At 45.5% G+C, this 27,308-nt stretch overlaps 1 protein-coding gene across 2 annotated transcripts in view; it reads left to right on the top strand.

The window, feature by feature from the left end:
* The first annotated feature begins 3,203 nt into the window (after positions 1–3,203).
* KREMEN1 (kringle containing transmembrane protein 1) overlaps positions 3,204–27,308 on the top strand; it is a 73,707-nt gene continuing 49,602 nt past the window's right edge. The window contains exons 1-2 of one of the 2 annotated variants that reach the window (XM_045458543.1): positions 3,204–3,425; positions 25,253–25,415. In XM_045458543.1, coding sequence (XP_045314499.1) covers positions 3,329–3,425; positions 25,253–25,415 — 260 coding nt within the window. In that variant the 5' untranslated portion in view covers positions 3,204–3,328. The remainder of the gene's footprint in view (positions 3,426–25,252; positions 25,416–27,308) is intronic. The other variant, XM_045458542.1, reaches the window with a different exon arrangement.

The following is a 27,308-nucleotide window of genomic DNA, read 5'->3' as shown; positions in this document are numbered from 1 at the left end:
CTCTCTCAGGGCTACTGGGGGCATTCTGTGAATTGTAACAGCAAGCACTGTACCTTGCCTAGAGTTTAGCAAAGTGCTCAGTAAAAGTTTGCTATTGTTGTTATTAGTATCAGGCTCCTTACCCAGTGCTCTCTCCACAACATGATGTCTTTTGAGCAGGAATCATCCCAACTAGAGTTTCAAAGATACCAGGATCACCTAAACGCCACCAGCTGAGCCCTCCCAGCTTCTTGGCAAATCCTGTTGCCCTCAGAGGAATTGAAGGGCTTGACTGCAGAGCACAAGCAGGCAAACAGACAGACAGCAACATTTTCCTGGAGGCCCAGGGGCTACAGTCAATGTCCTCACTCTTTCCATGAAATAAATCCGCTAAGTGACTGAGGCATGTGGAGCATTGAAATGCATATCTCAGGCTGCTTCTTGCCAGGGTCCAGGACCACGTAACTGAGCAAAAGACCTTGAGCTGTTAATTGCCCTGACCTAGACCCAGTAGGCTATATTTTTAGCCTCTGTGCACTGTTTCCATCACCTGTGCTGAGCTTTAAGCTACAAAAGAGGGGAGGGAGGCCTGGGGAAGGCTACAGGGATGTTTCTCATAGCAGCCAGTGGGGGCAGGGGCCGGCCCACTATTTTTGAGTTCTGTTGTACAAGCCAGCCTCATGGGTGTGCAACCTGGGTAGGGACACAGTGTCCCCAACCTTAGATGGGCCCCACACTTGATTTAATGCTCTGCTGTAGCCATCTTGAAATTCTTAATCATTTTGAACAAGGAGCCCCTCATTTTCATTTCTCACGGGGCCCTGCAAATTACATAGCTCATTCTGGTTGTACCCAAGGCTGGTACCCACTCAGCCTGGGGAGCTTTCCTGCAGCATGGCAGGACAGGCTGAAGCTACTATCATGAGGCATAAATCCCCAGACTTGGCCACATTAACCTTATTTTGAACCTCTTGTCTGCTCCTTCCTATTTCCTCAGAAACCAGGGGGAGATTCCAAAGAACCTCATAAACTGTGTTCTGCTTTGCCAAAATATTTCCCCTCACTCGATTTAAAACAGTCCACAGGGGCGCCTGGGTGGCGCAGTCGGTTAAGCGTCCGACTTCAGCCAGGTCACGATCTCGCGGTCCGTGAGTTCGAGCCCCGCGTCGGGCTCTGGGCTGATGGCTCAGAGCCTGGAGCCTGTTTCCGATTCTGTGTCTCCCTCTCTCTCTGCCCCTCCCCCGTTCATGCTCTGTCTCTCTCTGTCCCAAAAATAAATAAACGTTGAAAAAAAAAATTAAAAAAAAAAACAAAAAACAAACAGTCCACAGACCATTCTCCATCAACATCATTTTCTTGTCTCTGTACTACTTCTTGCTCTCTGAAATTCACATTATTTCTAGGACCAGCTTGTCTGGTTGGTGCTCTGGGTGTGTTCCTCACTGAATATTTGTTGAGTGGAGGAAGGGTCACCTTTATCGTCTGTTTTGGCAGATAGTTTCACCTGCATGTTCTCATATCATTCTCATTCCAGGTGCTCTCCTGCCTGCACCTTTGAGGATGCAAGTTAGAGGTGAAGCATTCTCGGGTCCTGCTGGAGGAGGTGGTTTTGGAGGTAGAAAGGGTCCAAGATGGTGGAGAGGAGAGGGTGAGTTGGGAGGCACCAGATGGGATGTGGAGGATGGGAGAGTTGGACATTGGGTGTGTGTGTGTGGGGGGGGGGGGGGCGCGGGTCCCCTCTCTCCAGTGAGGCACCCAGAGGATCCCTGAACTCGGAATGAGGCAGTGAAAACAATGAGTGAACAAGATTCTTCTTGCCGGGGCTCCGGGTCGTGTGGGTGGAGAGGGACCAAGATAGAGAGGCCTCGTGGGAGGTACCTTCGCCTTTGGGGCCGGGTCCAGGAAACAGCTGGGGAACTGGTTGCGGGGAGGCAGATCCTGGAACTGGACGACCGGGCGCAAGGGCCTCAGTACCTAAGGCGGGCCCGGGAGCCCGCGGGGCGGGGACCGCCCCAACCCCGCTCTGGGCGCGGCGAGTCGGCACACGAGGGCAGAAGCTCCCGCTCCCGCCGCCGCGCAGGGCGCAGGCCCGCACTTGCAAGCCCGGGACCGGGGACTTGAAAGCGGCCGGCGCGCCGCCCGGACCTGCCCCGCGGGGCGTCACCGCGGCGCTTTAGGCGGGAGCAGAAGGAAAATCTCTGCTTGGGGGAGTGCGGGGGAGGAGAGAGGCCCAGGACAGACCCAGAACGCAGCCGGGGGAGACTTTGCGGGCGGGGAGGCAAGGAGCCTGCCACGCGGGGGCCGAGTTTAAGAAAGCCACGAGCTCTCTGAGCCCGTTTCCCAGTCTGTAAGAAAGCATCATTGCCCCATCCACTTCCAGACCCTGTGTCGGGCTCTTTACTTTCTTCTAGCTCATCTAATCTTGCGAAAGCCTTGTATTATTCCCATTTTGCGGAAGACTGAGGCTCAGACAGAGGAAGAAACTTGCCCCAGTTAACAAAGGATGTGCGATAGGATTCGGAAACAGGGTTCAGTATGCTGCCTCTTTTGTGGCTGCAAGAACTTGGGTTGTGGAAGAAACTCAGTATTTATTAAGCTCCTTCTGTTCGCGAGTAAAAGTTTCCACGCATTGCCTCATTTAACAACCGCTTGGAGTATTTGCTATTAACGCCCCCATTTAACAGATGAAGAAATTGAGGTAAGAGAGCTATTTTTTCCTTTAAACCTGCCCAAGGCCTTACAGGTGACCATGTGGAGGGTGAACCCGAACAGACTGACTCTAGAGCACCCTTTTTTTTTTAACCACTACGATGAACCAAACAGGGAAAAACGGTTTGCAAACTTCTATTCTGATCATTACCGCTGCGGTCGAGCCCGCGAGTGGGTCACGACCGGAGAGAGGGTGGAGCAAGGCTCATTGGGCGCCTGGCCCACTTCAGCCCTGCCAAAGCCCTGCTTTGGGACTCGGAGGCGGGGCCCCTGGCCCCGCCCTTCACCTGCTGGCCCCGCCCTTCGTTCGGACCAATAAAGTGCCCTGCAGGGGCGGGCCCAGGTGAGGAAGGGGTGCGTGGGCGGGGCCTGGTGCGTGAGTGGCAGGCGCGGCGCGCGCTCCGGGAGGGGAGGGCGTGCGCAGCCGGCTCCGCCCCTCGGGCCTAGCGGCAGAGCCGGGCGGGCCCTGCACAGCCGGGGCGGTGGCGGCGCTGGGGAGAGGGCGGGCCGGGGCGGGGCTGCCGGGTGGCCGGGGCGGGGCCACGCCCGAGCCCCGCGTACCGCTCCGATGGCCGCCCCCGGCTCCCCGCGCTGCCCCTTCTCCCCCGGGCCGCGCCCCGGGGCCCCGCACTGACGGCCCATGGCGCCGCCCGCCGCCCGCCTCGCCCTGCTCTCCGCCGCCGCGCTCACGCTGGCGGCCCGGCCCGCGCCCAGCCCCGGCCTCGGCCCCGGACCCGGTGAGTGAGCGAGCCCCGGCGCCCACCCTGCGCCGAGCTCGCCCGAGGGGCGACGCGGGCCGGCCCGTCTGGGGGGGCCCAACCCGTAGCTCCCACCTCCCGGGACTCCTTCTCCCAGCCCCTCAGCGACGCCCCCCGGACGGGGCGGTCCTAGCCCCAGGACCCGAGACTCCCCCTCAGGCCCCTCGGTGACGCCCCCCGGGCCGGGGCACCCTGTCTGCCCCAGTACCTATTCTAGGGATCCCTTCGCCAAGCTCCTCAGCGACGCCTCCCGGGCTGGCAAGTCTCCCCAGCCTGAGGACCCGGGACCCCCTGCTCAAGTTCCTCAGCGTCTCCCCTCGGGCCGGGATGTCCCCTCTGCCCCAGCACCTCTGGGATCCCGCCCCGTCTCTCAGTGGCGTACCCTCCCTCGAGACGCTACACCCCCTCCCCAAGGGCCTCAGCGACACCCCCGGGCCAGGATCCCTTCGCGAGACCCACGACGACGCCCCCCGCGTCCCCAGCGCTCGTGTGCCTTCCGGCTCAGGAGCGGGTGCGGAGGCGAGCGGAGCGGGCGCCCAGCCCCTCTGCCAGGTCCCCGGCTGCGCCCGCCTGCCCAGCACTGTACTTTCTGCCTCGCGAGGAGTCGAGTTGATTTGCCTGCCCTGCAAGAGGCAGGTCCGAGGCTCGGGACGACCCGCTGTACCCAGCCGGGACGCCCCCTCCTTACCTCCGGGGCCGCTTGAGCTTCCCCAAACTCAGGTGCGGGCCTAGCTTGGTGAGAGGAAGGAAGGGGTGATGGGAAACCTCCCCTACAGATCTTAGGGTGCTTATCCCGAGGGTGCAGTGCAGAGCCCCTTGTCCCAGGTAATCCCACACTTTAAACAGTCACCCACTCCCAGGCCAAGGCTAAGGCCAGGGCTTCCCGAGGTGGGGCCCTGGACTAGGATGGAAGCAGGGACTTTGCTTAGCTTCCATCCACACCCTTCTTCGCAGAACTCTCTCCAAGTTGAAGAGCAGGCACGAGGGCGTTGTCTGGCCTGGTTACATTTCTCTGCAGGTTGTTTGGGTGTTGAGAGTTGGGCATTCGTGAAAGGGACGGGAAGGGTTCATTACAGGTTTGCCGGAGTAGGAAAACCGGCTAAGGGTTCTCCACCCAAAGTCGCAGACTGTGTTGCTGGAATGACAGGAGTTTGTTGCTGAAAGAAAACTCAGTTGCTTTGTTTACCTACCAGCTTGGATTAGTAAAAAAAAAAAAAAGGGGGGGGGGGAGGTGGTAGAACTTGGTATTGTCACTTACTGTGTGATTTGGGGCCATGACTCTGCTCTCAGAACCTCAGTTTCCTCATCTGTAAAGGAGAGATAATGAGAACTCCCTTTGCCTGATGTGGTAACACCCACATACAGAAGGCAGTCAATAAACATATTTTAATAATACTTTTTATAGTGCTTCACAGTTCACCAAGTGCTAGACACCTCATTTGCCCTGAGAATGCTATGAGCTTCCAGTCTGGCTAAGCCCTGTAAAAGGCAAAGCTTGGCTTTAGATCAATAGAAAGGGGTCTCCAAGTACTGTTAACTTTAGGCTCAGGAAGTGGTTTCTGAGTGATCGGCAGCTTTGTTGGGGGCTTCTGCAAAAACTGCTACAGAAGTTTGATCTCTTCTGCTATTTGCCGTATGAGAAGAATGAAGGAGGATCTTTCCGAGAGCCAGGATATGTCAACATAACTGTAACCTAGTAACCCCTTAGTTCCACTTTGCCATCTGTGTGTGGTCAGGATTTAATGTCCTCTATGGAGAGAGAGGTATGGGTGGAAATAAACTGGTTCCCCTTCTGGAAAGGGCAGAGTAGTAGCTCTGAAAAGCGTTAAGTGACTCAACTCTGCTTATGTTTGTTAGAAGGTGGCATCCTCTCCTCAGACATCCTTGCTTTGCTAGGAGGGGTCAAATGCAGCAGCTCTTAGGCAGTTTGAACCTGAAACCTTGGTGCGCTTTTATTTAGGAGTGTGAGTTAGAGACAAATAAATAACCATTGTGAGATGATTTATGAGAAGTGGCCCAAGTTCCTGCTCCAGTAAGCCTCACCAGCTCTGTTTCCTACCATCTTGGTATACCAGGGCTTTTGTGCCCTGGTCAGGATTTTCCTCTTTAGTTCCAGAAGCAGTTTTAGGGAGATACCACATGGTCTTCAGCATCACATCCTGTCTCAAGCCTGCCTACTAGTTTCTTAAATCCTTGAGGATATGCCAAACTTGCCATTTTATATTTTTTGATACTGTAATTTTCTCTGAAATTTTGTGGATGGAAAAAATTATTTCAATACTTATATTCTGCACAATTTTGTAATATTTAAATTACTGGTGGTTTGCATTTTTGAATGCTGACTTTATAAAAACAGTTAGCTCATTCCCCATCAATGCTAGTTCTAATTACAGTGTATAACCAACCCCAAATGATCTCCCTTCTCCTCTCCATTCTTCCTTTGAGATTCTCTCCCTTCCTTCACAACTGATAAGGGCAGAAGTTGATGGTGGAATCTAGACTTTCCTTTCTAGGAGGAAGGTAGCCAGGGCCCTAGGGCTAATGAGCTCTCTGAAGTGGGCTCCCATTTGGAATTTACTGACCGGCAGGGGAGAGCCCAGAGGTAGGAAAAGTAGAGAAGGCTGGGCGGAATTGTGCTATCTCAGCTTTCCACCTAAGGCAAACTACCTGCTTGGCTGTTTCACTGCCTTTGGGGGCTGTCAGGTGTGCATCCACAGAGCTTCTCAACTCAGATTACATTTGCTGTGAATACCTTATGATGCTCATTCTCCTCTAAATCCTCATCTGGCATTCATCCTGTTAGCCAGTAGTATGTCTTGCTGTAGAACCTGTAAGTTCAGTGAACAGTGACTGCTTCATACAGTATAGAGCCCTGTCCCTCTTAGGGACTTCATTAATGTTAGTTTACCTGAATGCAACACAGGGGCTGATAGGAGTAAAGAGGACTAACATGCTTTCATGTCGACTCATTATTTTTATGCTTTGAGTATTTTAAGGAACACAAACCTGTCAAAATTGACCTGATATCAAAGAACTCTGGTGTTTCTATGAAAATTTGTTTGGGCTCCTAGACAAAGATATGTCTGTGTTTGAGATATGCGGCGGTGTGCCTGGGTGGCTCAGTTGGTTGAATGTCCAACTCTTGATTTCAGCTCAAATCATGATCTTGTGGTTTGTTCGTGGGTTCAAGCCCCATGTCAGGCTCCGCGATGACAGTGCCGAGCCTGCTTGGGATTCTCTCTCTCTCTCTCTCTCTCTCTCTCAAAATAAATAAATAACTTAAAAAATAAAAATAAAGAAATTAATGTTTGAGATATGCAATGAGACCTTTATAAATCTGAAAGCACAAAGAAGTTCCATTTAGGCTCACTACTAATAAACAGCAAGTTGGTGTACTTAATATAGACATTATTGATAATATCACTATTTAGCATAAAGCAACAGCAATAAATGATATAGATAAAATATATTGCTTTAGATACCTTTACAATATACAGATTAGGGATTTTTGGTGATGGACAATGTAACATCTTTAGTTTAGAATTTGGGGGCCTCTAATGCCATCTGAGGCCCTAGGTCAGATGTTAGCAGACATTTTTTTTTTAATTTTAAAAAATGTTTTTATTTATTTTTGAGAGAGAGAGACTGACTGAGCACAAGCAGGGGTGGGGCAGAGAGACAGGGAGACACAGAATCCGAAGCAGGCTTCAGGCTCTGAGCTGTCAGCACAGAGCCCGACACAGGGCTTAAACTCGTAAACCATGAGATCATGACCTGAGCTGAAATTGGAAGCTTAACTGACTGAGCCACCCAGGTGCTCCACTTTTTTTTTTTTTTTTTTTTCTTGAGAGAGAAAGAGCATGCATGAGCTGGGAAGAGGGAGAGAAAGACAGAATCCCAAGCACGCTCCACACTTAGTACAGAGCCTGATGCAGGGCGCAGTCCTACAACCCTGAGATCTTGACCTGAGCCGAAATCAAGAGTCAGATGTTCAACCAACTGAGCCACCCAGGTGCCCCAGCAGACATTTTTTGTAAAGGGCAGTAAATAATTTGGGCTTTGTGGGCTCTGTACCGTCTCTGTTGCAATTACTCCACTCTGACTTTGTAGGGCAAAAGCAGCCATAGACAAATATAAATGAATGGGCATGGCTATATTCTAATAAAACTTTAGGGACACTGAAATTTGAAAATTTCATATAATTTTTATGTGTCACAAAATACTATTCATTTTTTTAAAAGGTTATTTATTTATTTTGGCGGGGGAGGGGGGAGAGAGAACATGTGCAGGAGCAGGTGAGTGACAAAGAGAGAGGGAAACAGAATCTCGAGCAGGCGCGGCTTGAACTCACAAACCATGAGATCATGACCTGAGCCGGAATCAAGAGTCGGTCGCTTAACCGAGCCACCCAGGTGCCCCCAGAATATCGTTCTTTTGATTGTTTTCAATCATTTAAAATTTTAAAAACCATTCTTAGCTCATGGGCTATACAAAGCCAGGGAGTGGGCCAGATTGGGCCCAAGGCTATACTTTGCTAAATCCTACTCAAGGTCTGTGTGTATTGATTTTTTTCCAGTGTTCACTGGTCTGGAAAGGTGAAAAGTAGGCTTGATTTTGGTGAAAAAATGAACCATTTTCCTTTTACTATTAACTAATTTTAAGAGACATACAGTAGAAATGATTAAAATGGTAAATTTTATGTATATTTAACCACAATTTTTTTAAAAAGCTACATGAGGGGAAGTTCATGCACATACATTTGGATCTTTAATAATGCTTTAAAAAATGCCTTAAGAAGAAATTCAGTATGGTTCAGTGTGCGCTACATACAGAAAATAGTGTCTGCCTTGGAACTGGCCCATGTTTGTTCAACTATGCAGATGTTGCTTGGAGCAAACGGTTGAGAGATCTGTTTCTCAGAGGAAAGCCCAGGCAGCAGGTGGCACCAGCCTGAGACACAGAAAAACAGCCAGAAAAAAAAAAAAAAAAAAAAAAAAGAAGGAGAAGAGGAAGAAGAAAACAAACTTCTATCACTTTTCTAAACAATTGAATTTTATTTTCATGGTTCTGTCCTCATTTTTAAAGTGGCCTTTAAAACACAACAATGTGCTTAGCATGGCTGATTATTTTGTTTTAATTAAAACATTTTTGAAAAACAAAGTGAAGCATTCAAACATACCAAGTTGATTGTGTTTGTACTGTGGAACAGTTAATGCAAAACACTTGAGAGAGGCCGGAAGTTTGGATCTGTAGCTTTTGCCGAAGTTTTTGCCTCCTGAATTAGGACAACAGAGGAGGAAATGAATGTGTCCCATAGAAAACTACCTATGGAGGTTTTGAGGTGAGATCTCCCCAAGCCCCCTGATGCCACTTGGCAAGTTGGTTTCTGGCTGGCTCACTGTGCGGGGCCCCTGAGTGGGGCAGAACAATGACTGACATTCCTTCCATATTCAGTTTGACCTTGAGAGTCCAGCTGGAACCCGGATGTGTTAGTCCAGGACGAGCAGCCCTAGTTCACTCTGTTTTTCCCTCTCTCTGTGGTCTTTAGTATTGTCTTCTCAAGACGCCAGTGGCTTCTTCCCCAGACCTCACCTCTGAGACATTATCCTGGATTCCGACTGAACAGAGAAAGGAGAGAGGCCATTGTAGAAATGTCAGAAGGGTGTTCAAACTTCTCAAAAATAGCCATTATATAGAAGTTTGCTTCTCCTCCTCCAAGGAAATCCCCTGCTCCCTACTCCTCCCACCCGCTTTTAATCTTCTTTCTAGGAAAACACCTTCCCTAGCCTGGACTTGGAACAGTTTTTTTGGTGTGTGTGTGTGTGTGTGTGTGTGTGTGTGTGTGTTATGATTTTATTTTTAAGTAACCTCTACACCCAACGTGGGGCTTGAACTTACAACCTTGAGATTCGAGTTGCAAGCTCCACCAACTGAGCCAGCCAGGCACCCTGGCCTTGTAAGTTTGAAGACAAATGAAGTTGGGTGCTGGGAAGCATCTCTCACAGACAAAAGATTTTAGGCCATCTGACATGCAAGGTTGCCTTTATTCCTCTCAATTATAACAGGACCTTCTAGGGGCTGCTCCTCTGCTAGGCCCAGCCTCCAGTTTCTCTTGCCACTGATTTAATCCTTGGCAAGGTGCCAAAGCATTAAACTTTTATTGTTCAATTTACCACAAGGGCGGGCCCTGCTTCTAGTGGGCTGGGGAGCCTGCAGCCGCTTCCAAACCCCAGTGTCACACCACATTAGCAACTTCAGACTTTGAGGGCGGGATTTCTTTCAGTTTGGTTAGATTCTTGGTTAGAACCAGAGCAGTATACTCACACTCAAAGTTTGAAAGCTAGGAAATAGTAAAAACTGCATAAGCAACTTTTAAAGATGATCCAAAATGGTTGCAGCATCAGCATGTACAACTCACTCTGCGTGGTTTCTTCATGCCTTCCAAGCAGATAGGTTAAATGGCTGTCCGTGTTCCTTGGTGGCCTAAAGTTGCGTGAAAACATGGCGACCAAGCAGTCCTCTTCTACGATGGTAGCGATCCTTAACCAGTGCCATCACAGTATGTAAATTACTTGCTGCTGTTCAATCTATAAAAATTCATCTTCAAAGATGATTATTGGGCTGGTAAAAATATTTTTAATAATGACCACAGAAGCCATATTTGTTTTTCTTTGATGTTCTTCCGAAGACTCTTCTGGTTTTAATCAGATTGTTCCCACATAAAATACAGTGGAAATCTACAATAATAAAATCCCTATTCCTATGTCTATGGGGAAATAAACAGGATGGGGACTGTCCTTTTAAGGGGCTTTCCCCTTCCCTTTCCCCAGACTCAAAGCCTCTATTACTGGTGGGTGTTTTGGCATCAGTTAAGGGCCTTCAATCCTTCCCTCCCTCCATGTTTTGCTCTTTCATTAAAGTGTTTCTGTTGTCTAATTATATCCTTTCAATCAAATTAGAGACTGCAGCATCTGGTGAGGGCCGTAACTGCCGCCATCTGCACCTCGTATATACAGGCCTTTTCAGCTGAGAATCACTCAACTTCCAAATGGCAGGAAGAGATTTGGAAAAAGTTTAGTTGGAAGGGAGGTTAACTTAAAAGGAACGTCTTCAAAGGCTGTGTACGACGCCCTGCTTGCTGTGATGTGCGCACTGCCATGCAGAGCTTCATTGGCTTGGCTCACCAAAGATTCTTCTCTAGCACTTGTGGCAGATGAGGGGTTTTTGATTGTCTTAGCTGAAATGACTAGGCCTCTCATCCTTATTACGGGCTTGAGGGCATCCAGGGCAAGCTGAGAATTTTTCCCTTGAGAAGAATCTTTTGTTATGTGACCACTGGTTAATGGATATGACACTTTCTGTTTATTTGACCATTTCTTCTAATTCAGTGGTTTCAACTGGAGGAGATTTTGCCCCCAGGGGACATTTGGCAATATCTGGAAACATTTTTGATTGTCATAACTCAGGGTGGGGTGGGGTGGGGTAGAGTATGCTACTGGCATCTAGCGGGTGGAAGCCAGGGATGCTGCTAAAATAAACACCCTACAATGCACGGGATGGCCCCGCCAATGAATTATTTGACTCCAAATGTTAATAGTGCTAAGATTGAGAAACCCCATCCTAATTGTGTTATTCTTTTGTCCTTCCCTTCACTGTGGCCTAGGAGGAGGCAACTCTGATCAACATTTTGTTGATTACTCTTTTTTTTTTTTTTTTCAACGTTTATTTATTTTTTGGGACAGAGAGAGACAGAGCATGAACGGGGGAGGGGCAAAGAGAGAGGGAGACACAGAATCGGAAACAGGCTCCAGGCTCTGAGCCATCAGCCCAGAGCCTGATGCGGGGCTCGAACTCCCGGACCGCGAGATCGTGACCTGGCTGAAGTCGGACGCTTAACCGACTGCGCCACCCAGGCGCCCCTGTTGATTACTCTTAAGAAAGTAGATTCTTGGGGCGCCTGGGTGGCTTGGTCGGTTAAGCGTCCGACTTCGGCTCCGGTCATGATCTCACAGTCCGTGATTTCAAGCCCCACGTCGGGCTCTGTGCTGACAGCTCAGAGCCTGGAGCCTGTTTCAGATTCTGTGTCTCCCTCTCCCTCTGCTCCTCCCCTGTTCATGCTCTGTCTCTCTCTGTCTCAAAAATAAATAAACGTTAAAAAAAAAAAAATTAAAAAAAAAATTAAAAAAAGAAAAAAAGAAAAAAGAAAGAAAGTAGATTCTTCATTATCCATATCTGAGGTCCATGTGCATTTCTGTGGACAGTGTTTTGGAAACCTAAATGGAGTAAGGTCATCTGAGATTCACCATGTTTCTACTCTCTAGAGGAAGATCGCCAGATTAAATACAGGGCATTCAGTTAAATTTGAATGTCAGATAAACAATGAATAATTTCTTTTGCATAAATTGTCTCATACAGTATTTGGGAATACTTACCTTAAAAAAGTACTTTGATCAGTCGTTTATCTGCCATTCAAATTTAACTGGGCATCCTGTATTTTCATTTGCTGAATCTGGCAAGCCTGCTATAGCTCTGTGAAACTTTATACCTTTGACTATGAAATCAATCTGTTGGTCACTGTCTATCCTTATTGCTGTGGCTGGCCTAGACATGACAGCTTCTGCTTGTGTTTGTTTATAAATTAGTGCTACACTGAGTCTTTCCTTCTGCCCAAAACTGTCTCCCTGGCTAGAGCTTCTGAAACTTGTCACTTGAATCATATTTTTACCTTGGGACCAACTAACAAGTTGGTCTGTGTCTCCCTCTCTCTTGGCCTATCAAATGCCTACTGTTTGTATGCCCAGCATCTCTGACTAGGACTCAGGCCTGTGCCAATTCATAAAAGACGACCACTTTGTTGCTTTGGGTTTTATTTTAAAGATGTGCTCTAGGGCTGGGTGTTATATGTAAGTGAGGAATCACTACTCCTGAAATCAATGTCACACTCTATGTTAACTAACTAGAATTTAAATAAAATTTTGGAAAAGAAAAAAAAAAATAATAAAAAAGTTATGCTTTAGGGACATGCTGTGGACCTGCTCGTTAGCTCCCCACTCAAGAACTCTTATTTGACCATCCCATATCAACCAAGGGAAGCTGAATAGCCCTTAGCCTGGCTTCCATGGAGCATTGGCTGCCCTCCAGGACTCCATTATAGGGGAACTTTCTTGCCATCTGAAATTAAAAATAGGGCACAGGCAATACTGATGAAACTTGTCCAGAAGCTGGATTATATCAGTTTGTTTTATCTCCTTTTATACTGATTGAGAGCTTCAGACAGTGTAAAATAGGGTTGGCCGAGAGATGGGGAGGCGAAGTGGATTTGTGCCAGGTGTCTCCTGCTTAAAGCAAACTCAGAATATAAAATGTATGTTTTCATTACAAAGGCGGTTGATTATTCCCTATTACATGGCTTCACCATAGAGTTCCTTTAAATAGCAGATTCCTCTGGCTTAAATAGCAAGTATTTGATTTTCAAGTACTTGATTTTACCTAAACTTTCCTGGAACTTCTCATATTCTCATAAGTCATTGCGAGGTAAGTCATGATTCCTCACCAACTTATGGTGAGGAAACCAGGGCACTCAATATGTCTGTAATGCATTTTCCCCCCAGGTCCCCCATATACCTGCTTCCCTTATTCAGCTAACATTTGCCAGTCATGTTCTGAGGGGTCTGTACTTGTTGCAGATACAAAGATGAGATGCACAAGAAACTCACGGGCTAGTGGAAGCGGGACCAGGTGCTTCTTAAGCAATTACAGTTCAAGGTGATAAAGTCTGACCAGGCTGTGGGACTTGTTTTAGAGCTCCCAGTTTCTATAGGAGTATAGTGCTATCTATTCTAGACATGACCTTTCAAATAGTGCTCCATCTTTTTATCTGGTTTTTGTTTCTTTTAAAGTTGATTTATAAGGCGCTAAGTTATTTTCCATCAGAGAACTGGATTTTGAATTTTAAAACATCTTAAGATTTAAAATATCTTAAGCATAAGTGAAAACTAGTCTAGCATGAGATTTCATTTCAAGATTGAAGTAGATCCATTTGTATTCAAGATTAACTCAAGAGAGGTACACGATCACCAAAGCAATAGAATATGTGCTGGTAGTGTTGGCAGTAGAATCCATGGTTAATTCGTGAAGCTAAAGTTCTTCTGACGGTTGACTTCTGTCTGAATGAGTCCATTCTTTCACTGAGGGTTGGCTTCATCTCTCTGTGTATGTTATAGAGCTAGATTCTTTCTCAAAAACTATCTTTTGGTCTTCAATTTGATTATTGTATGCATTTTTTTTTCAACGTTTATTTATTTTTGGGACAGAGAGAGACACAGCATGAACGGGGGAAGGGCAGAGAGAGAGGGAGACACAGAATTGGAAACAGGCTCCAGGCTCTGAGCCATCAGCCCAGAGCCCGACGCAGGGCTCGAACTCACGGACCGCGAGATCGTGACCTGGCTGAAGTCGGACGCTTAACCAACCGCGCCACCCAGGCGCCCCTGTATGCATTTTTAATATCCTAAATGATAAATACAAATTCCTTGAGCACTGTGTATTCATGGTGACTGTTCCTGGCAGAAACACAAGTCCTTCAGAGTGGCAACCGTGGCACATTTTCCAGTGGGCCCTTCCTGGATAGGAGTAGAGCATATTCAAGATGAGAGCCAGATGGGAAAAGAGTGGTACCCAACCAGCACTGCATTCTGGGTTGTTTTCCAAAGTTTTATACGACAAATAATAAGGACTCCCCTCTGAAGTGTTTTCCTGGGTCTTCTGAACTTGAACCTCTGGTCCTATGCTTATGGTAGGTTCAATTTTCTTGGAATAGTCTTTTAAACAATTAAATATTTCATCTGTTAATAAAGATGAAGAAACTGGAGATTCAAATAGAAGACCTCAAGCGCCCTTCCAAAAGTATAAATTCTTTAGTTAAAATAACTTTGAGAGGCATGACTTTTTCTTCCATTACTGTTTTTAAGGACACTGTTTCCTTGAATAAAAAGAAAGATCTAAAACATTTTTGAATAAAAAGCTACTGATAACTTTAAGAATATTAGAGTGATTTTTTTTAGAGTGATTACTTTTATGGTAATTCCACTTTGGTCAAAAGTATAGCTTGTTCTGTGATCATTTCAACGGTTAATACATAGCCCAAGAACATGATCTGTGAATGTCGATCTTAATTTTAGATGACTGAATTTACAGCTGATTGAGTTTGTTTACAGCTCTTAAAAAGAAACTAAGGTAGATTAATTATAAAAACAACATGTGTTCAAGGTATCCTTTAACAAATTTTGATTATGGGAAATTGAGAACACATGCAAACATAGACGAATGTAAGGAAATCCCATATATCCATGTCCCGGCTTCAGTGAGTGTCAACCATGGCCAGTATTATTTCATTTGTACTGGCTTCGTCTCCCCAACTAGATTATTTTGTAACAAATCTCAGATATATCATCTCATCCATAAGTATTTCAGTAAGTATCTCCAAATGATAAGAACTCTTGGGGCACCTGGGTGGCTCAGTTGGTTAAGCGTCTGACTTGGGCTCAGGTCATGATCTTGTGAGTTTGAGCCCCATGTCGGGCTCTGTGCTGACAGTTCAGAGCCTGGAGCCTGGAGCCTGCTTCGGATTCTGTGTCTCCCTCTCTTCTGCCCCTCCCCCACTCCCTCCCTCCCTCTCTCTCTCTCTCTCTCCTTCAAAACTAAATAAACATTGAAAAAAAAAAACACACATAACTATTTACTTCAGCTCAAGTCATGATCTCTGTCAGGAGATCGAACCCCGCATCAGATTCTCTCTCTCTCCTTTCTGTCTCTCAAATAAATGAATAAATAAATAATTAAAATTCTTTTAAAAAACACAGTACCATTACCATCATCACACTTAGAAAAACTAACAATTCCTTAATATCATCAAATACCCTGTTAGTAATCAATGTTCCAATTCCCCTGGTTGTCTCTTGGGTTGTTTTACTGTTCAACTCAGGATCTAAGCATGGTACAGTTAGGTGATATGACAAGAGTTTCTATTAACCTATAGGATTCCCTCTTTCTCTTTTTTCCTTGTTATTTATTTATTGAAGATGTAGTTTTGTTTAAACAAAAAGGATGCTTAATGCTTAAGTACCTCTCTGATAGATTCAGGGCCCACATGGGAGTTGAATTTTGTTGTTGTTGTTGTTGTTGTTGTTGTTGTTGTTTTTTACCATAGAATTGTCACTTCCATTAGAGAAACATGTAGAATTAGAGGGTCTGATTTATTTTATTTTTATAAGATTTTTAAACATTTTTTAAAGATTTTATTTATTTATTTTTTATTAAATTTTTAAAAAGTGTTTCATTTATTTTTTGAGAAAGAGAGAGAGAGAGGCAGAGAGAGAGGGAGATGCAGAATCCAAAGCAGGCTTTAGGCTCTGAGCTGTCAGCACAGAGCCCAGTGCAGGACTCGAACTCACAAAGTCAGATGCTGAATCAGCTGAGCCACCCAGGTGCCCCTGAAGATTTTATTTTAAGTAACCTCCACACCCAATGTGGGACTCGAATTTACAACCCTGAGATCAAGAGTTGCATGCTCTCCTGACTGAGACAGCCAGGTGTCCCAGATTAAAAAATTTTGTTCATGTTTTTAGTTTATTTTTGAGAGAGAGAGTGTGTGTGTGTGTGTGAATGGGGGTGGGGCAGAGAGAGAGGGAGACACAGAATCTGAAGCAGGCTCCAGGCTCTGAGCTGTGGGCACAGAGCCTGACTTGGGGCTCGAACTCATAGACTGTGAGATCATGACCTGAACTGAAGTTAATGCTCAACCAACTGAGCCACCCAGGTGCCCAGGTGTCCCAGATTTAGAGAGTTTTAAGCTTGGAAGAGATTTTGAGCCATCAACACTCAAATCATCCCAGACTTTTGAACATCATCCCAGACTTTTGAACTTCAGTTTCATTATGATAGAGTCTTGATATTTGAGTTTAGAGTGAAGGGCCATTGAGACTATCTGTCTCAAAACCCATTGTTTCACGGGTGAAGAAACAGAGGTCTCAAGTGTCCAGGTGATTTGCTCAAACCACATAGTGTCAGCTGGTTATCTGGTATGCTTTCCTCTTTATTCCAGTGATTTCCCATATGTACTATGTATACAGAAAATTATCCTGTCTCTAGTCTAGATCTGATAACCTACCTCCATGTGATCGTGGGAATCACTGCTCTTACCTCAGCCATGTCAGGGTAGGAAAATGTTGGAAATCACTGCCTTCCCACAGTCATGTGTCTCTTTACTCTTTACTTCAGGGTTCTGCACAGCTGAAATAAACATTCCTATAGCACTTCTGAGTGTGTGCAAAAATCCGTTTTTCCCAAGAGCAGTATTCCCACTGGATACCGATCTGTACCAGAAACCCAGCAGAGTAGGTGTATTGAGCAGACATTTGGCAACACTGTTGTATTGCTCTCTAAATGGGAGCTTTTTCCACCTCAGCCTTGTATTTCTAGAATTCTACCCACTTAACCAAATTTTAAAGGAACAGAAGATATTCCCGTTGGAAAATGTTTTCTGCTGTCTTATTTTAAGACATAAAATAATCGAATTTAGTGTTTATTGACTCATGTTGATTCCAAACTCGGTCAAACTCAGCTGAATTCTTCCAACATAGGATCACTAGAGATGCTGAGTGGTCCTACATAGAACAGACATTTAACTTTGATGGATTAAAAACAGTGACTCCCATAAATATCATGGATAGAGATCCAACTAGTAATTTTACCAGAAAACTAGGAATATTCTGGACTCAGTATGAGAAAAATTTTTCTATTTCTCAATAGTATGGCTTCGGACAAATAGTGTAATTAGCAATGACCTAGTTATAGAGCCTCATTGAGAACACAATCTTCAACTTTATTAAATCTCGTCAAAGAATAGAATGTCTTTTAGATTAACTGCTGTTTTCCTGCCTCTATCTCATATATGTCAAGTTTTAATTATTTTAAAAGAATATCTCATGGTTTTGAACATGAACTTTAAAAATGCTGTGCATATACAAGCTGGCAGAGTTCAGTTGGCTGGGACTTTATTAACTTGGCATTTTCCTCGTTTATAATACATACAGATATTGAGTTATATGATTCATTAGAACATATAAATAAAGATGTGTTTCATCACACAGTTGAAATTTTGATTAAGAAAAATCTGTCTGTGGGGCACCTGGGTGCCTCAGTCAATTAAACTCTTGATTTTGGCTCAGGTCATGATCTCATAGTTCCCAAGATCAAGCCCTATGTCCAGGTCTGTGCTGACAGCATGGAGCTTGCTTGGGATTCTGTGTCTCTCCCTCTCTCTGTGCCTCTCCCCTGCCTGTGCTCATGCATTCTCTTTCTTTCTCTTCAAATAAACATTAAAAAAATCTATTTGCTACATTATACCTTTTTTTAAACTTTTTTTTAAGTTTATTTATTTTGAGGGGGGGAAGGGGCAGAGAGAGAGGGAAGGAGAGAATCCCAAGTAGGCTCCTTGCTGTCAGTGCAGAGCCCAATGTGGGGCTCATACTCATGACTCATGAGATTGTGACCTAAGCTGAAGTCAAGAGTACGACGCTTAACCTACTGAGCCACCCAGGTGCCCCTTTTCTTACCTCTTATTCTTTTTTTTTTTTTTTAATGTTTTATTTTTGAGAGAGACACAGATTGTGAGCAGGGGAGAGAGACAGAGACACAGACTCCAAAGTAGGCTCCAGACTCTGAGCCCAGAGCCCAGCACAGAGCCCAATGAGGGGCCTGAACCCATGAGCTGTGAGATCATGATCTAAGCCCAAGTTGGACGTGTAACCTCCTGAGCCACCCAGCTGCCCTATTTTTTTTTTTTAATTAAAAAAAAAAGTGTTCATTTTGTGAGGCACCTGGGTGGCTCAGTTGGTTAAGTGTCCAACTCTTGGTTTCAGCTGAGGTCATGATCTCACAGTTTGGTGGGGTTCAAGCCCCACATTGGGCTGTGTGCTAATAGCACAGAGCCTGCTTGGCATTCTCTCTCTCCTTCCCTCTCTCTCCCTCTCTGTGCCCCTCCCCCACTGTCTCTCTCAAAAAATAAATAAACATTTAAAAAACTTTTTTTTAATGTTTATTTTTTATTTATTTTGAGAGAGAGAGAGAGAGAGGTAGAGGACATGCACAAGTGGGAGAGGGGCAGAGAGAGAGAGGGAAAGAGAGAATCCCAAGCAGGTTCTGCACTGTCAGCACAGAGCCCAACACGGGGCTCAATCTCATGACTGTGAGATCATGACCTGAGCTTTTTATCTCTTATTCATTGAATGTTTGGATTCAACACAGGACTCACATCACATATATTTTCTATGCTGATGGCAGCCTGATAACATTAAACAGAATTATAATAGGATGATGTTCCTCTCATGTTATATTGCCTTGCATAGGTAATTAATATAGGTTGTTATTATTATTATTATTGTTATTTTAAATAGACTTCATGCCCAGCATGGAGCCCAATGTGGGGTTTGAACTCAAACTGACATTAAGACCTGAGCTCAGGGCCCCCTGGGTTGCTCAGTCAGTTGAGCATCAGACTCTTGATTTTGGCTAAAGTCATGATCCCAGAGTCACATTCTAGCCTGCTTAAGATTCTCTCTCTCCCCCCTTCTGCCTCTCTCCCCCACCCATACTCTCTCTCTCTTTAAAAAAAAAAGACCTGAGCTGTGAGTTGAATGCTTAACCGACTGAGCCACCAGGCATCCCTATAGATAATTATTTTTCTGGACCAGAATGAAATATGTGATCATCATGGTCTCAAATTTATAATAAAATTTGATTATTTAAAAAAACTTTATAATTATGTTTTAATAACTTATTGGATACCTACTGTGTGCTAGGCATTTTACTTGTATGTCCTCCAATTCTTCCAGTTGCCCTGAGCCCTAATCCCCCATTTTACAAGTGAGGAAACTGAGGCTCAAAGTGTTTAGCTGAGTGCCTGTAGCTTGTAGGCTGAAGGCTGGCTTCAGACCCTAATGTATGATTTCCATACCATACCACATTGTTAATAGAAAGTTTCTGTGCAGAATGGTATTTGATTTAAACTATTTCATAACCCTTGAAATTAAATACTCAAGCCTATAAATTTCTGTGTGTGTGTGTGTGTGTGTGTGTGTGTGTATTCTGTAGATATCACTTATTTCAGGGTACTTAGAGTTAATGGAACTTGGGGCTGCATAGAAGGGCTTCAGGAATTCCATGAACACTTCTGAAATTGTCAATGTTGTATATGTAGTATTTGTCTATGGAGCGGGTCCCCATCTTTCAAGGATTCCCCAAGAGGTAGACTGAGAACTGTAATGTGGAAAATATTTTGGGGGTAGTATTTCTATGTCTTCTACAGCTCATGCCTGTCAATTATTGAAATCTCCAAGTACTTTTTACATATACCGTGTGAATATGTGAGATCCTATGGATTTTGAGGTATAAAAATCAAAGTTTAGAATGTATATGGCATCAGGTCTTCTCTTTATGCCCAACACTTCAAAATTCCAGGCATAACAAACAATAGCTTTATGGGAGAAGGCTCCAGTTTGCTTTAATTAGCAATGAAGGAGTACTGAGCTCTCAACCAAACGTGGGGCCTTGCCCACAGATCTTACTATCACTTCATAGCATAGCAGGTCCTACAGAAAATAGCCAGTTGCCACAAAATCATTCGCTCAAGATTCTCAGCCAAGGATTTGATCATCCTAATGTGATTCCACTTATCTCAAGGAAATTTCAATAAAATTAGCATCTCCAATTTTTCAAATAAATGTCATATGCCATACTTTGGAGGATTTTGTTGACAGGGGAAAAGATAAGGAATTAGCAGTTTAGAAAAGTGGAATTAATGCTCTGGGTGCTTTGATGCCAGCCTTATGGAGGAAGTTTTCTGCTGTATTACTAAATTTCTGTCAGGCTTATGTTTCACATCAGGGCTATTTCCATTCAATCCCCAACACAAAATATTTGGAGTTTTCTGGTGGAGAGATCGAGTCAAACAGATGAGTTCTGTGAGGTGATTGGGATCTAGCCAGAGAAGATGAGGAAATGAGGTTTCCTCTGTTCAGTTTGTTATTCCTTCCCTCTCAAATCACCTTCTTCCTTGACTTCTGAGACCCACACACTTTCTTAGCTTTTCTCCCACCTCTCAGGCTGCACTTTCTCAGTCATCAGCGCCAGGCCCTCCTCTTTCCAAGCCTGAAATGTTGCAGGACCCCAGGGCTCAGCCCAAATATCTCCTGTCTCCACACACAGTAATCCTGTTCCCTCCACGCATCCATGCTGTTACTGCCACATTTCTAGCCCCATCCTCGCTCGGCCTCTTTCCTCAACTCCAGGCTCACTGAGCCATTTGCTTACTGTATATCTCCACCCAGACTCAACTGATCCACAGCCAAACCCTGGGTTCCACCCAAGGTACTCTGCCCTTCTTGGGTCCTCCCCATTGTAGGAAATGGCTTCTCCATTCAGGCCCCCATCCTTGGAGTTATACCCCACTCCTCTTTCTCTCAGACCCTGTATTCAAACCCCAGCAAATACCTTTGGCTTTGCCTTCAAAGTACATCCAGAATCTGGCCACTTCTTACCACCTTTCGGCTGCCAGCCTGTCTTCCTGCTGTAACCACCTGACTAATGTTTCCTGGCTGAGTTCCTACCTCTCCAAAGTTCTTCCCCCACCCAGCAGCTAGACAGTTGCATTAAAAGGTAAGTCAGATCATGTCATTTCTCTACTCAGAACCCTCCGCTGGCTTCCCCCCACACTTAGAACAAAGGCCAAAATCTGATTCATATAAGGCTCGAGACCTTGTGTGTCCTGGCCTTACCTGCCTGCTTTCCTCCTCTTCACTTCCCACCCACTCACCCTAATCCAGGTTAAAGGAGCTGCCTTTGAGTTCCCCATACCTGCCCGGCATGTCAGGGGCCTGCAGGGGTCTTCTCTTTGCTGTGCCCACCGTCAGTAATGATCTTCCCGCATTGTTTACATGGTTCTGTTTCCTCCTTTTGACCAATGCCTCCTCCACTCCAGGCCTTTTCTGGCCCAACCTCTCTAAGAGAGAACCTCCACCATTCGGTCTCCATCCCCTTACTCCCATTTTTCCTTATAGCCCTCCTCACTACCTGATGTGAATTTGACTAGTTTTTCATGAACGTGGCTCCCCTGTGTGTGCACGGGTGTGCACAGGCTCTGTGACTGCCCAGTGTTCCCCAGTATAGCCCCAGTGCTGTGAACAGTGCCAGACACATAGTAAGTACTAAATAAGTATTTGTTGAATGGATTGATTAATGATATCCTAGACATGAGATCTCTCACCATTGTTCATTCCCTTTCACTGAGTGCATAAATATACCGCTGTGATATGCGTAAATGTCATGTGATATTTTATTTTTTATTGGCTTAAACCATTTCTTGCTTATCTAGCCAAAGCTTATATCAGTTTTAAGCAGTAGAAATTAAGGGAGGAGGGGTCCTCCTTCCTTACCCACTCTGATGTTCTGATGAAATCAAGATGTGATATCACCTTAATCCAGAATGCTCAAGTTTGTTCTTCTTGTTTTTTTTCCACAATTGATATGCACTGGGCAAATCTGTGTGTGTGTGTGGGGGGGGGGGAATCATAAAATGTGGTACACTGCCTCAGTTTCCCTAATGTAATTGAGAATAAGATTAGGTCTAGGAGAAACAGACTGAAGTAAACAAGCCTGCACTTTGCCATTCCTTCTCTCAGATGCCACCTCATCCCCATTCATGTGGACTGACAGATGTGGAGAGCTGCCACATTCTTTTGTGTTACAAATCAAGTCATCTGAGCCTCTGGGAACGCTGACCCCACCATCCTGCAGGTTGCTGTCTATTGCTAAGGCCTTCCAATGGTTGGCCTGCCTTTCTGGCTCCTAGGCCACTCCTCAACCACTTGTGGTAGGAGTAAAAGATGTATTAGCACATTGCAATTAAGATTCTAGCAATTGACAAAAGATTGGCTTGATGCTCTTGGAATCATCCAGTCTAGTGGTTCCCAAGCCAAATTACTTAACAGAAGCACCTAGGCAGCTTTTTAGAAATACAAGTTCCCAGGTCCCATTCTAACCCTGGGGTTAGGATAGGGTTTGATGTACACACACACGCGCGCGCGCACACACACACACACACACACACACACACACACAGTCCCTCTTTCCCTGTCTAGCAGATTATACATATTCCTAGTGATAATAAATGCTATGAAGCAAATGGACAAAGAGCAGAAAACAAGGAGTGGAGATGGGGGGACAGGTTTTCTGAGGTAACATTTAGTCTGCAGTGGGAGGTGTTAAGGGAAGAACATTTTGGGCAGGAAATAGCATGGTACGTTTACAGAATTAAAAGCAGACCAATGTGGCAGGAGCACAGCAAGTGACTAGAAGAGCTCGGAGTACAGTGAGAGGGAAGGCCTGGGGCCACATCACTGAGGCTTTGCAGGCAAGGATGAAGGGTTTGGGTTTTGTTTTCAGTGCTCACATTTTCCTGGGCACTTTGAGCACCTGTGCGGAGAATAGATTGCAGGAATACAGAAGCGGAAGCTGTGAGTCCTGAACGAAGCTGTGCTGTCCTCTGATGGTGAAGGGCCTAAGGGGTGGCACCCCAGATGGAGAGGAGAGGGCACTTTCAGGGTGTATATTTAAGAAAGTCAACAGGATATGGTGATGAATGGGAAGTGGGGTGAGGGGGAGGATAGAGAAAACAAGGATGGCCTGAGGGGGCTCCAGTAGAGGCCTTGTAGGGGGTGGTTGAGTGCCCCAGTTGCCCTATCTTGTAAAGTAGGATATTGAGGGACCTCCCCAGAGGGTTGGTGGGGAGTTGATATCTGTAAAGCACTTAGAGCAGAGCTTGGCACACAGTAAAACACTATGTAAGCATCAGTGGTGCTGTAGATGACGGTGATTCGTCCAAGGTTGCACAGCTGGCCAACAGCAGGTCCAGGGCAAGAAGCCAGGGCTTAGCCTCTCAGTTTAGTGTGTTTTATGCCACACTGAACTGCCTTCTTCAATTACCTTTGAACATTTGTTTTGTTTTTAATGTTTATTTTTGAGAGAGAGAGCAGAAGCAGAGGAGGGGCAGAGAGAGAGGGAGAGAATCCAAAGCAGGCTCTGTGCTGTCAGTGCAAAGCCTGACACGGGGCTTGAATCCACCAACCATGGGATCATGACCTGAGCCAAAGTCGGACGCTCAACCAACTGAGTCACCTAGGCACCCCTACCTGATGAGTCGCCCTTACCGTAATATATGAATGTCACGCCAAACGTGATAAATTGTTATGACGTTCTGTACGACCTGGGATTCCAGGTTATTTTGGCTGTCCATAAAACCATGCTATTCCAGACAAGACACAGAGCCCAGATAGTAGGAGGAAGGGGGTACAGGCAGAGAGATGGTCTGTGGATAGATTTTAAATATAAAAAGAAGTATCTTCTAGGGGTGCCTGGGTGGCTCAGTCAGTTGAGTGTCCGACTTTGGCTCAGGTCATGATCTTGCAATCTGTGAGTTCAAGTCCCATGTTGGGCTCTGTGCTGACAGCTCAGAGCCTGGAGCCTGCTTCGGATTCCGTGTTGCCCTCTCTCTCTGCCCCTCCCCCACTTGTGCTCTGTCTCTCTCTAAAAAAAATAAATAAACATTAAAAATAAAATAAAAAAGCATCTTCTAGAATGTAGATGTGCTCATGTTGTTCATGTGCTTAGACTGAAGTAGGCGCATGCACTTCACCAGGAGGCAGCACTAAGAGCCCTTCATACCGGAAGTTATAGGTCAGTGCATGCCAGGGGAAGGAAAGAAAGACAGCTGAGAATGTCAGTGTAACTCCCCCAGATCGTCAGGTTCCTGGTGAGACATCTTCAAGAAGTGTTTGAAGTACTTCTATCTGTCAGTTTCAACTAAATTAATTTTTAAAAATTGCTCTTTATACTGTGCCTTTCCCATGAATCTCTGTGAATTTAATGCATGCAATATGTGGGGGTAAATCCTATCAGCCTCAATTCCCATCCCCCCAAAGTCTGAGAAGCAGATTTTAGAAGCACATTGTTGCACCTGCAAGGATTTTGTCATTTTATTAACTGGACCTGAGACGATGTTCAGTGTGTCTTGTAGGGAGGAATTTCAGAAAGAGGTGAGAGAAAAATGCCAACTTGGCCTCTGCTCGCTCCCTCCTGTTGACTGTTCTGTTGCATCTCTATCTCAAACAGCATGGGGAGGACTGTTCTTCATTACCAGGGAATGTGAGTCATTCCCAGACTTGTGTGATTGGGATTCCAAAGCGTTGCTGTATCCGATGGTCTTATTAAATCCAAGTGTCAGTGCAGCCTTTCAGACTGTAGGGGAGAGCTCAGTTACAGCTGGTGACCTGGTTCTAGTTACCACACAGAGACACTGGCGAGACCAGTGACCCCCTCCGAGCACCCAGAATTCCTTGTGATGGCTGTTGCCAACGGTTCCCAGATTTGGGGGTTTCCTGGTTCACTTCATGGGTTTCAATACATTTCACCTCCGTGTTTATATCCTAGTTGGGATCTGTATACTTTAGGGGAAAAGTATCTGTAAAGTGTCTGTAGACAAGCTATTGCCAAGACTAGCCTAGCATTTGGAGGGGACTGCATTTCAGATTTACTCAGCCCTAGCGATGTTAACTTCATGGTGTCCAGGATCTAGCAAGACACTATCCATTTCCAGCTGGGTCCAAACAAAACAAATAAAACGTCAACCAGAGAGGGAGGAAACTGTGGATATTGCCAGAAAATTAGTTTGCTCTGTCTTTTCTTTCTCCTAGAATGTTTCACAGCCAATGGTGCAGATTATAGGGGAACGCAGAATTGGACGGCACTGCAAGGCGGGAAGCCATGCCTGTTCTGGAACGAGACTTTCCAGCATCCATACAACACTCTGAAATACCCCAATGGGGAGGGGGGCCTAGGCGAGCATAACTATTGCAGGTAAGATGGGGCCACAGAGTGCTTTAAAAAAAAAAAAATCTTTGGCCTTCTTTTCCAGTCCCTTCCAGCCTAGCTCACAGCTATGGAAAGCTTCTTTGTCTCCTTTTGGTTAACTCAGAAGGCCTTTCTTATTACTCTTTTAAAAATCCTCTTTTTGGGGCACCTGGGTGGCTCATTCGGTTGGGCATCTGACTTCAGCTCAGGTCGTGACGTCACAGGTTCGTGAGTTTGAGCCCCACATCAGGCTCGCTGCTGTCAGCCTGGCAGGCAGAGCCGCTTAGGATCCTCTGTCCTCCTCTCTCTGCCCCTCCCCCATTTCCACTCTCCCCAAAATAAATAAATACTAAAAAAAAAAAAATCTTCCTCCCACACCTTGCATGCGTATATGCACACGCGCACGTGTGCATGTGCGTGCGTGCGTGCGCGCGCACACACACACACACACACATGCACACCACAGTCTACTACTCTTTTCAACCTTGGTTGCTTTGATACTGGTTTTCAGAGCTCTGCTTTCCCATCTGATTACTTACAGGTCTCTTGGGAAGGGATTTCTTAGTTGGCCCTACCACCAGTGGACAATACACAGATAGCCAAACTTCTTAAGCTGCTGTGAATGCGGTGGTCAGGCAGAGCACCGTGTGTGGCCCAAACCTCCTTCTGCTTCTGAGCAAAGGAAGCTGTCCTACATTATCCACCCTCTGCCAGCCCAGGATAACCTTGCTCTGGGAACAGCTATAGCCATCAGATCTGTGCTGTTTCCTTCCTTTCCATAGACTAAGGTGTTTCTTTGGTCTTAACCTTCTGTCTGACTCTGGCAGGGTCTCTTCACCTGAGATCCAAGGTGCTTCAAATGTGTACTTGCAGTTTTCTGCAGAGATGATCCATGACTTAGATCAGAATCTGGATCAGATTCTCAAAATTATCAGTGATCCCAAACAAGTTAAAAATCACTGATCTATAGGGACAAGAGTAAAGAAAGCACAGAGCCCTATGTGGGGCTCAAACTCACAAACCGTGACATTATGACCTGAGCTGAAGTAGGACGCTTAACCTGTTGAGCCACCCAGGCACCCCAAGAGCAAAGAAAGATTCTAAGCACTTTTGGTTACAACTACATTTGAACAATTTATACTCAAGATCCTGATAATGTGACTCATGGTTCAACACTGTGTAGAATTTAGTTATTATTAGGACAGGTGCAAAGGCAGCCTCTTGAGCCATCAGGACAGGGGGAAGTGATCACTGAGTGACTCTTTGAGCCACACAGTGTGTCCCTGCTTCTACCAATATGTTGGAATCTCAACCATGGCACTGTCAACCCAGCTCAGCCGACATATTCACACCTGCATTGCATGGGCCACACTGTTTACCTTCTGCTCTCCCTACGTACCTTTGCTAACACTCCAGGACCCTTGTGGATGTCTTGACATCTGAGGCCTGTCATCCTGGTCATGCCTGTGCCTTCAGGTCTTTCCTTCACCTCTGCTCTAATTTGTACCAACTGGCCATTTCCCTACAGTTGCTGTTGCATTATTTCTTAGTTGTTATTATAAAAATATTAAAAGCTCCCCCCCCCAACAAAATTCTCAGAACTACAGATACATGTTTAAGTAAAGCCCCTGTTTTACATCTTTCCCCTGAAATCCTCAGCAAGCCCCATCTCCCAGAGGTAACAATCTGTGGTACTTCGCATTTTGCTATCTATTGCATTTTATCATTAAAGTTACATACGCTCATCAAGTCATTCTTGTACATTTTATTTTCAAAGTTATACATATTCATTAGAATTTTTGCATAATTAAAAAAATTAACCCACTCCATTTCTGGTTTATTTCCTTCCCTTGTGTTTGCTATTCATAGAAATAGTTGGGTTGGGTTGGGAAGAGTATT

This window comes from Leopardus geoffroyi, chromosome D3 (genome assembly GCF_018350155.1).
Source record: "Leopardus geoffroyi isolate Oge1 chromosome D3, O.geoffroyi_Oge1_pat1.0, whole genome shotgun sequence".
In the NCBI taxonomy this organism is placed as follows: Eukaryota; Metazoa; Chordata; class Mammalia; order Carnivora; family Felidae; genus Leopardus; species Leopardus geoffroyi.
This window is presented reverse-complemented; position numbering and strand designations above follow the sequence as displayed.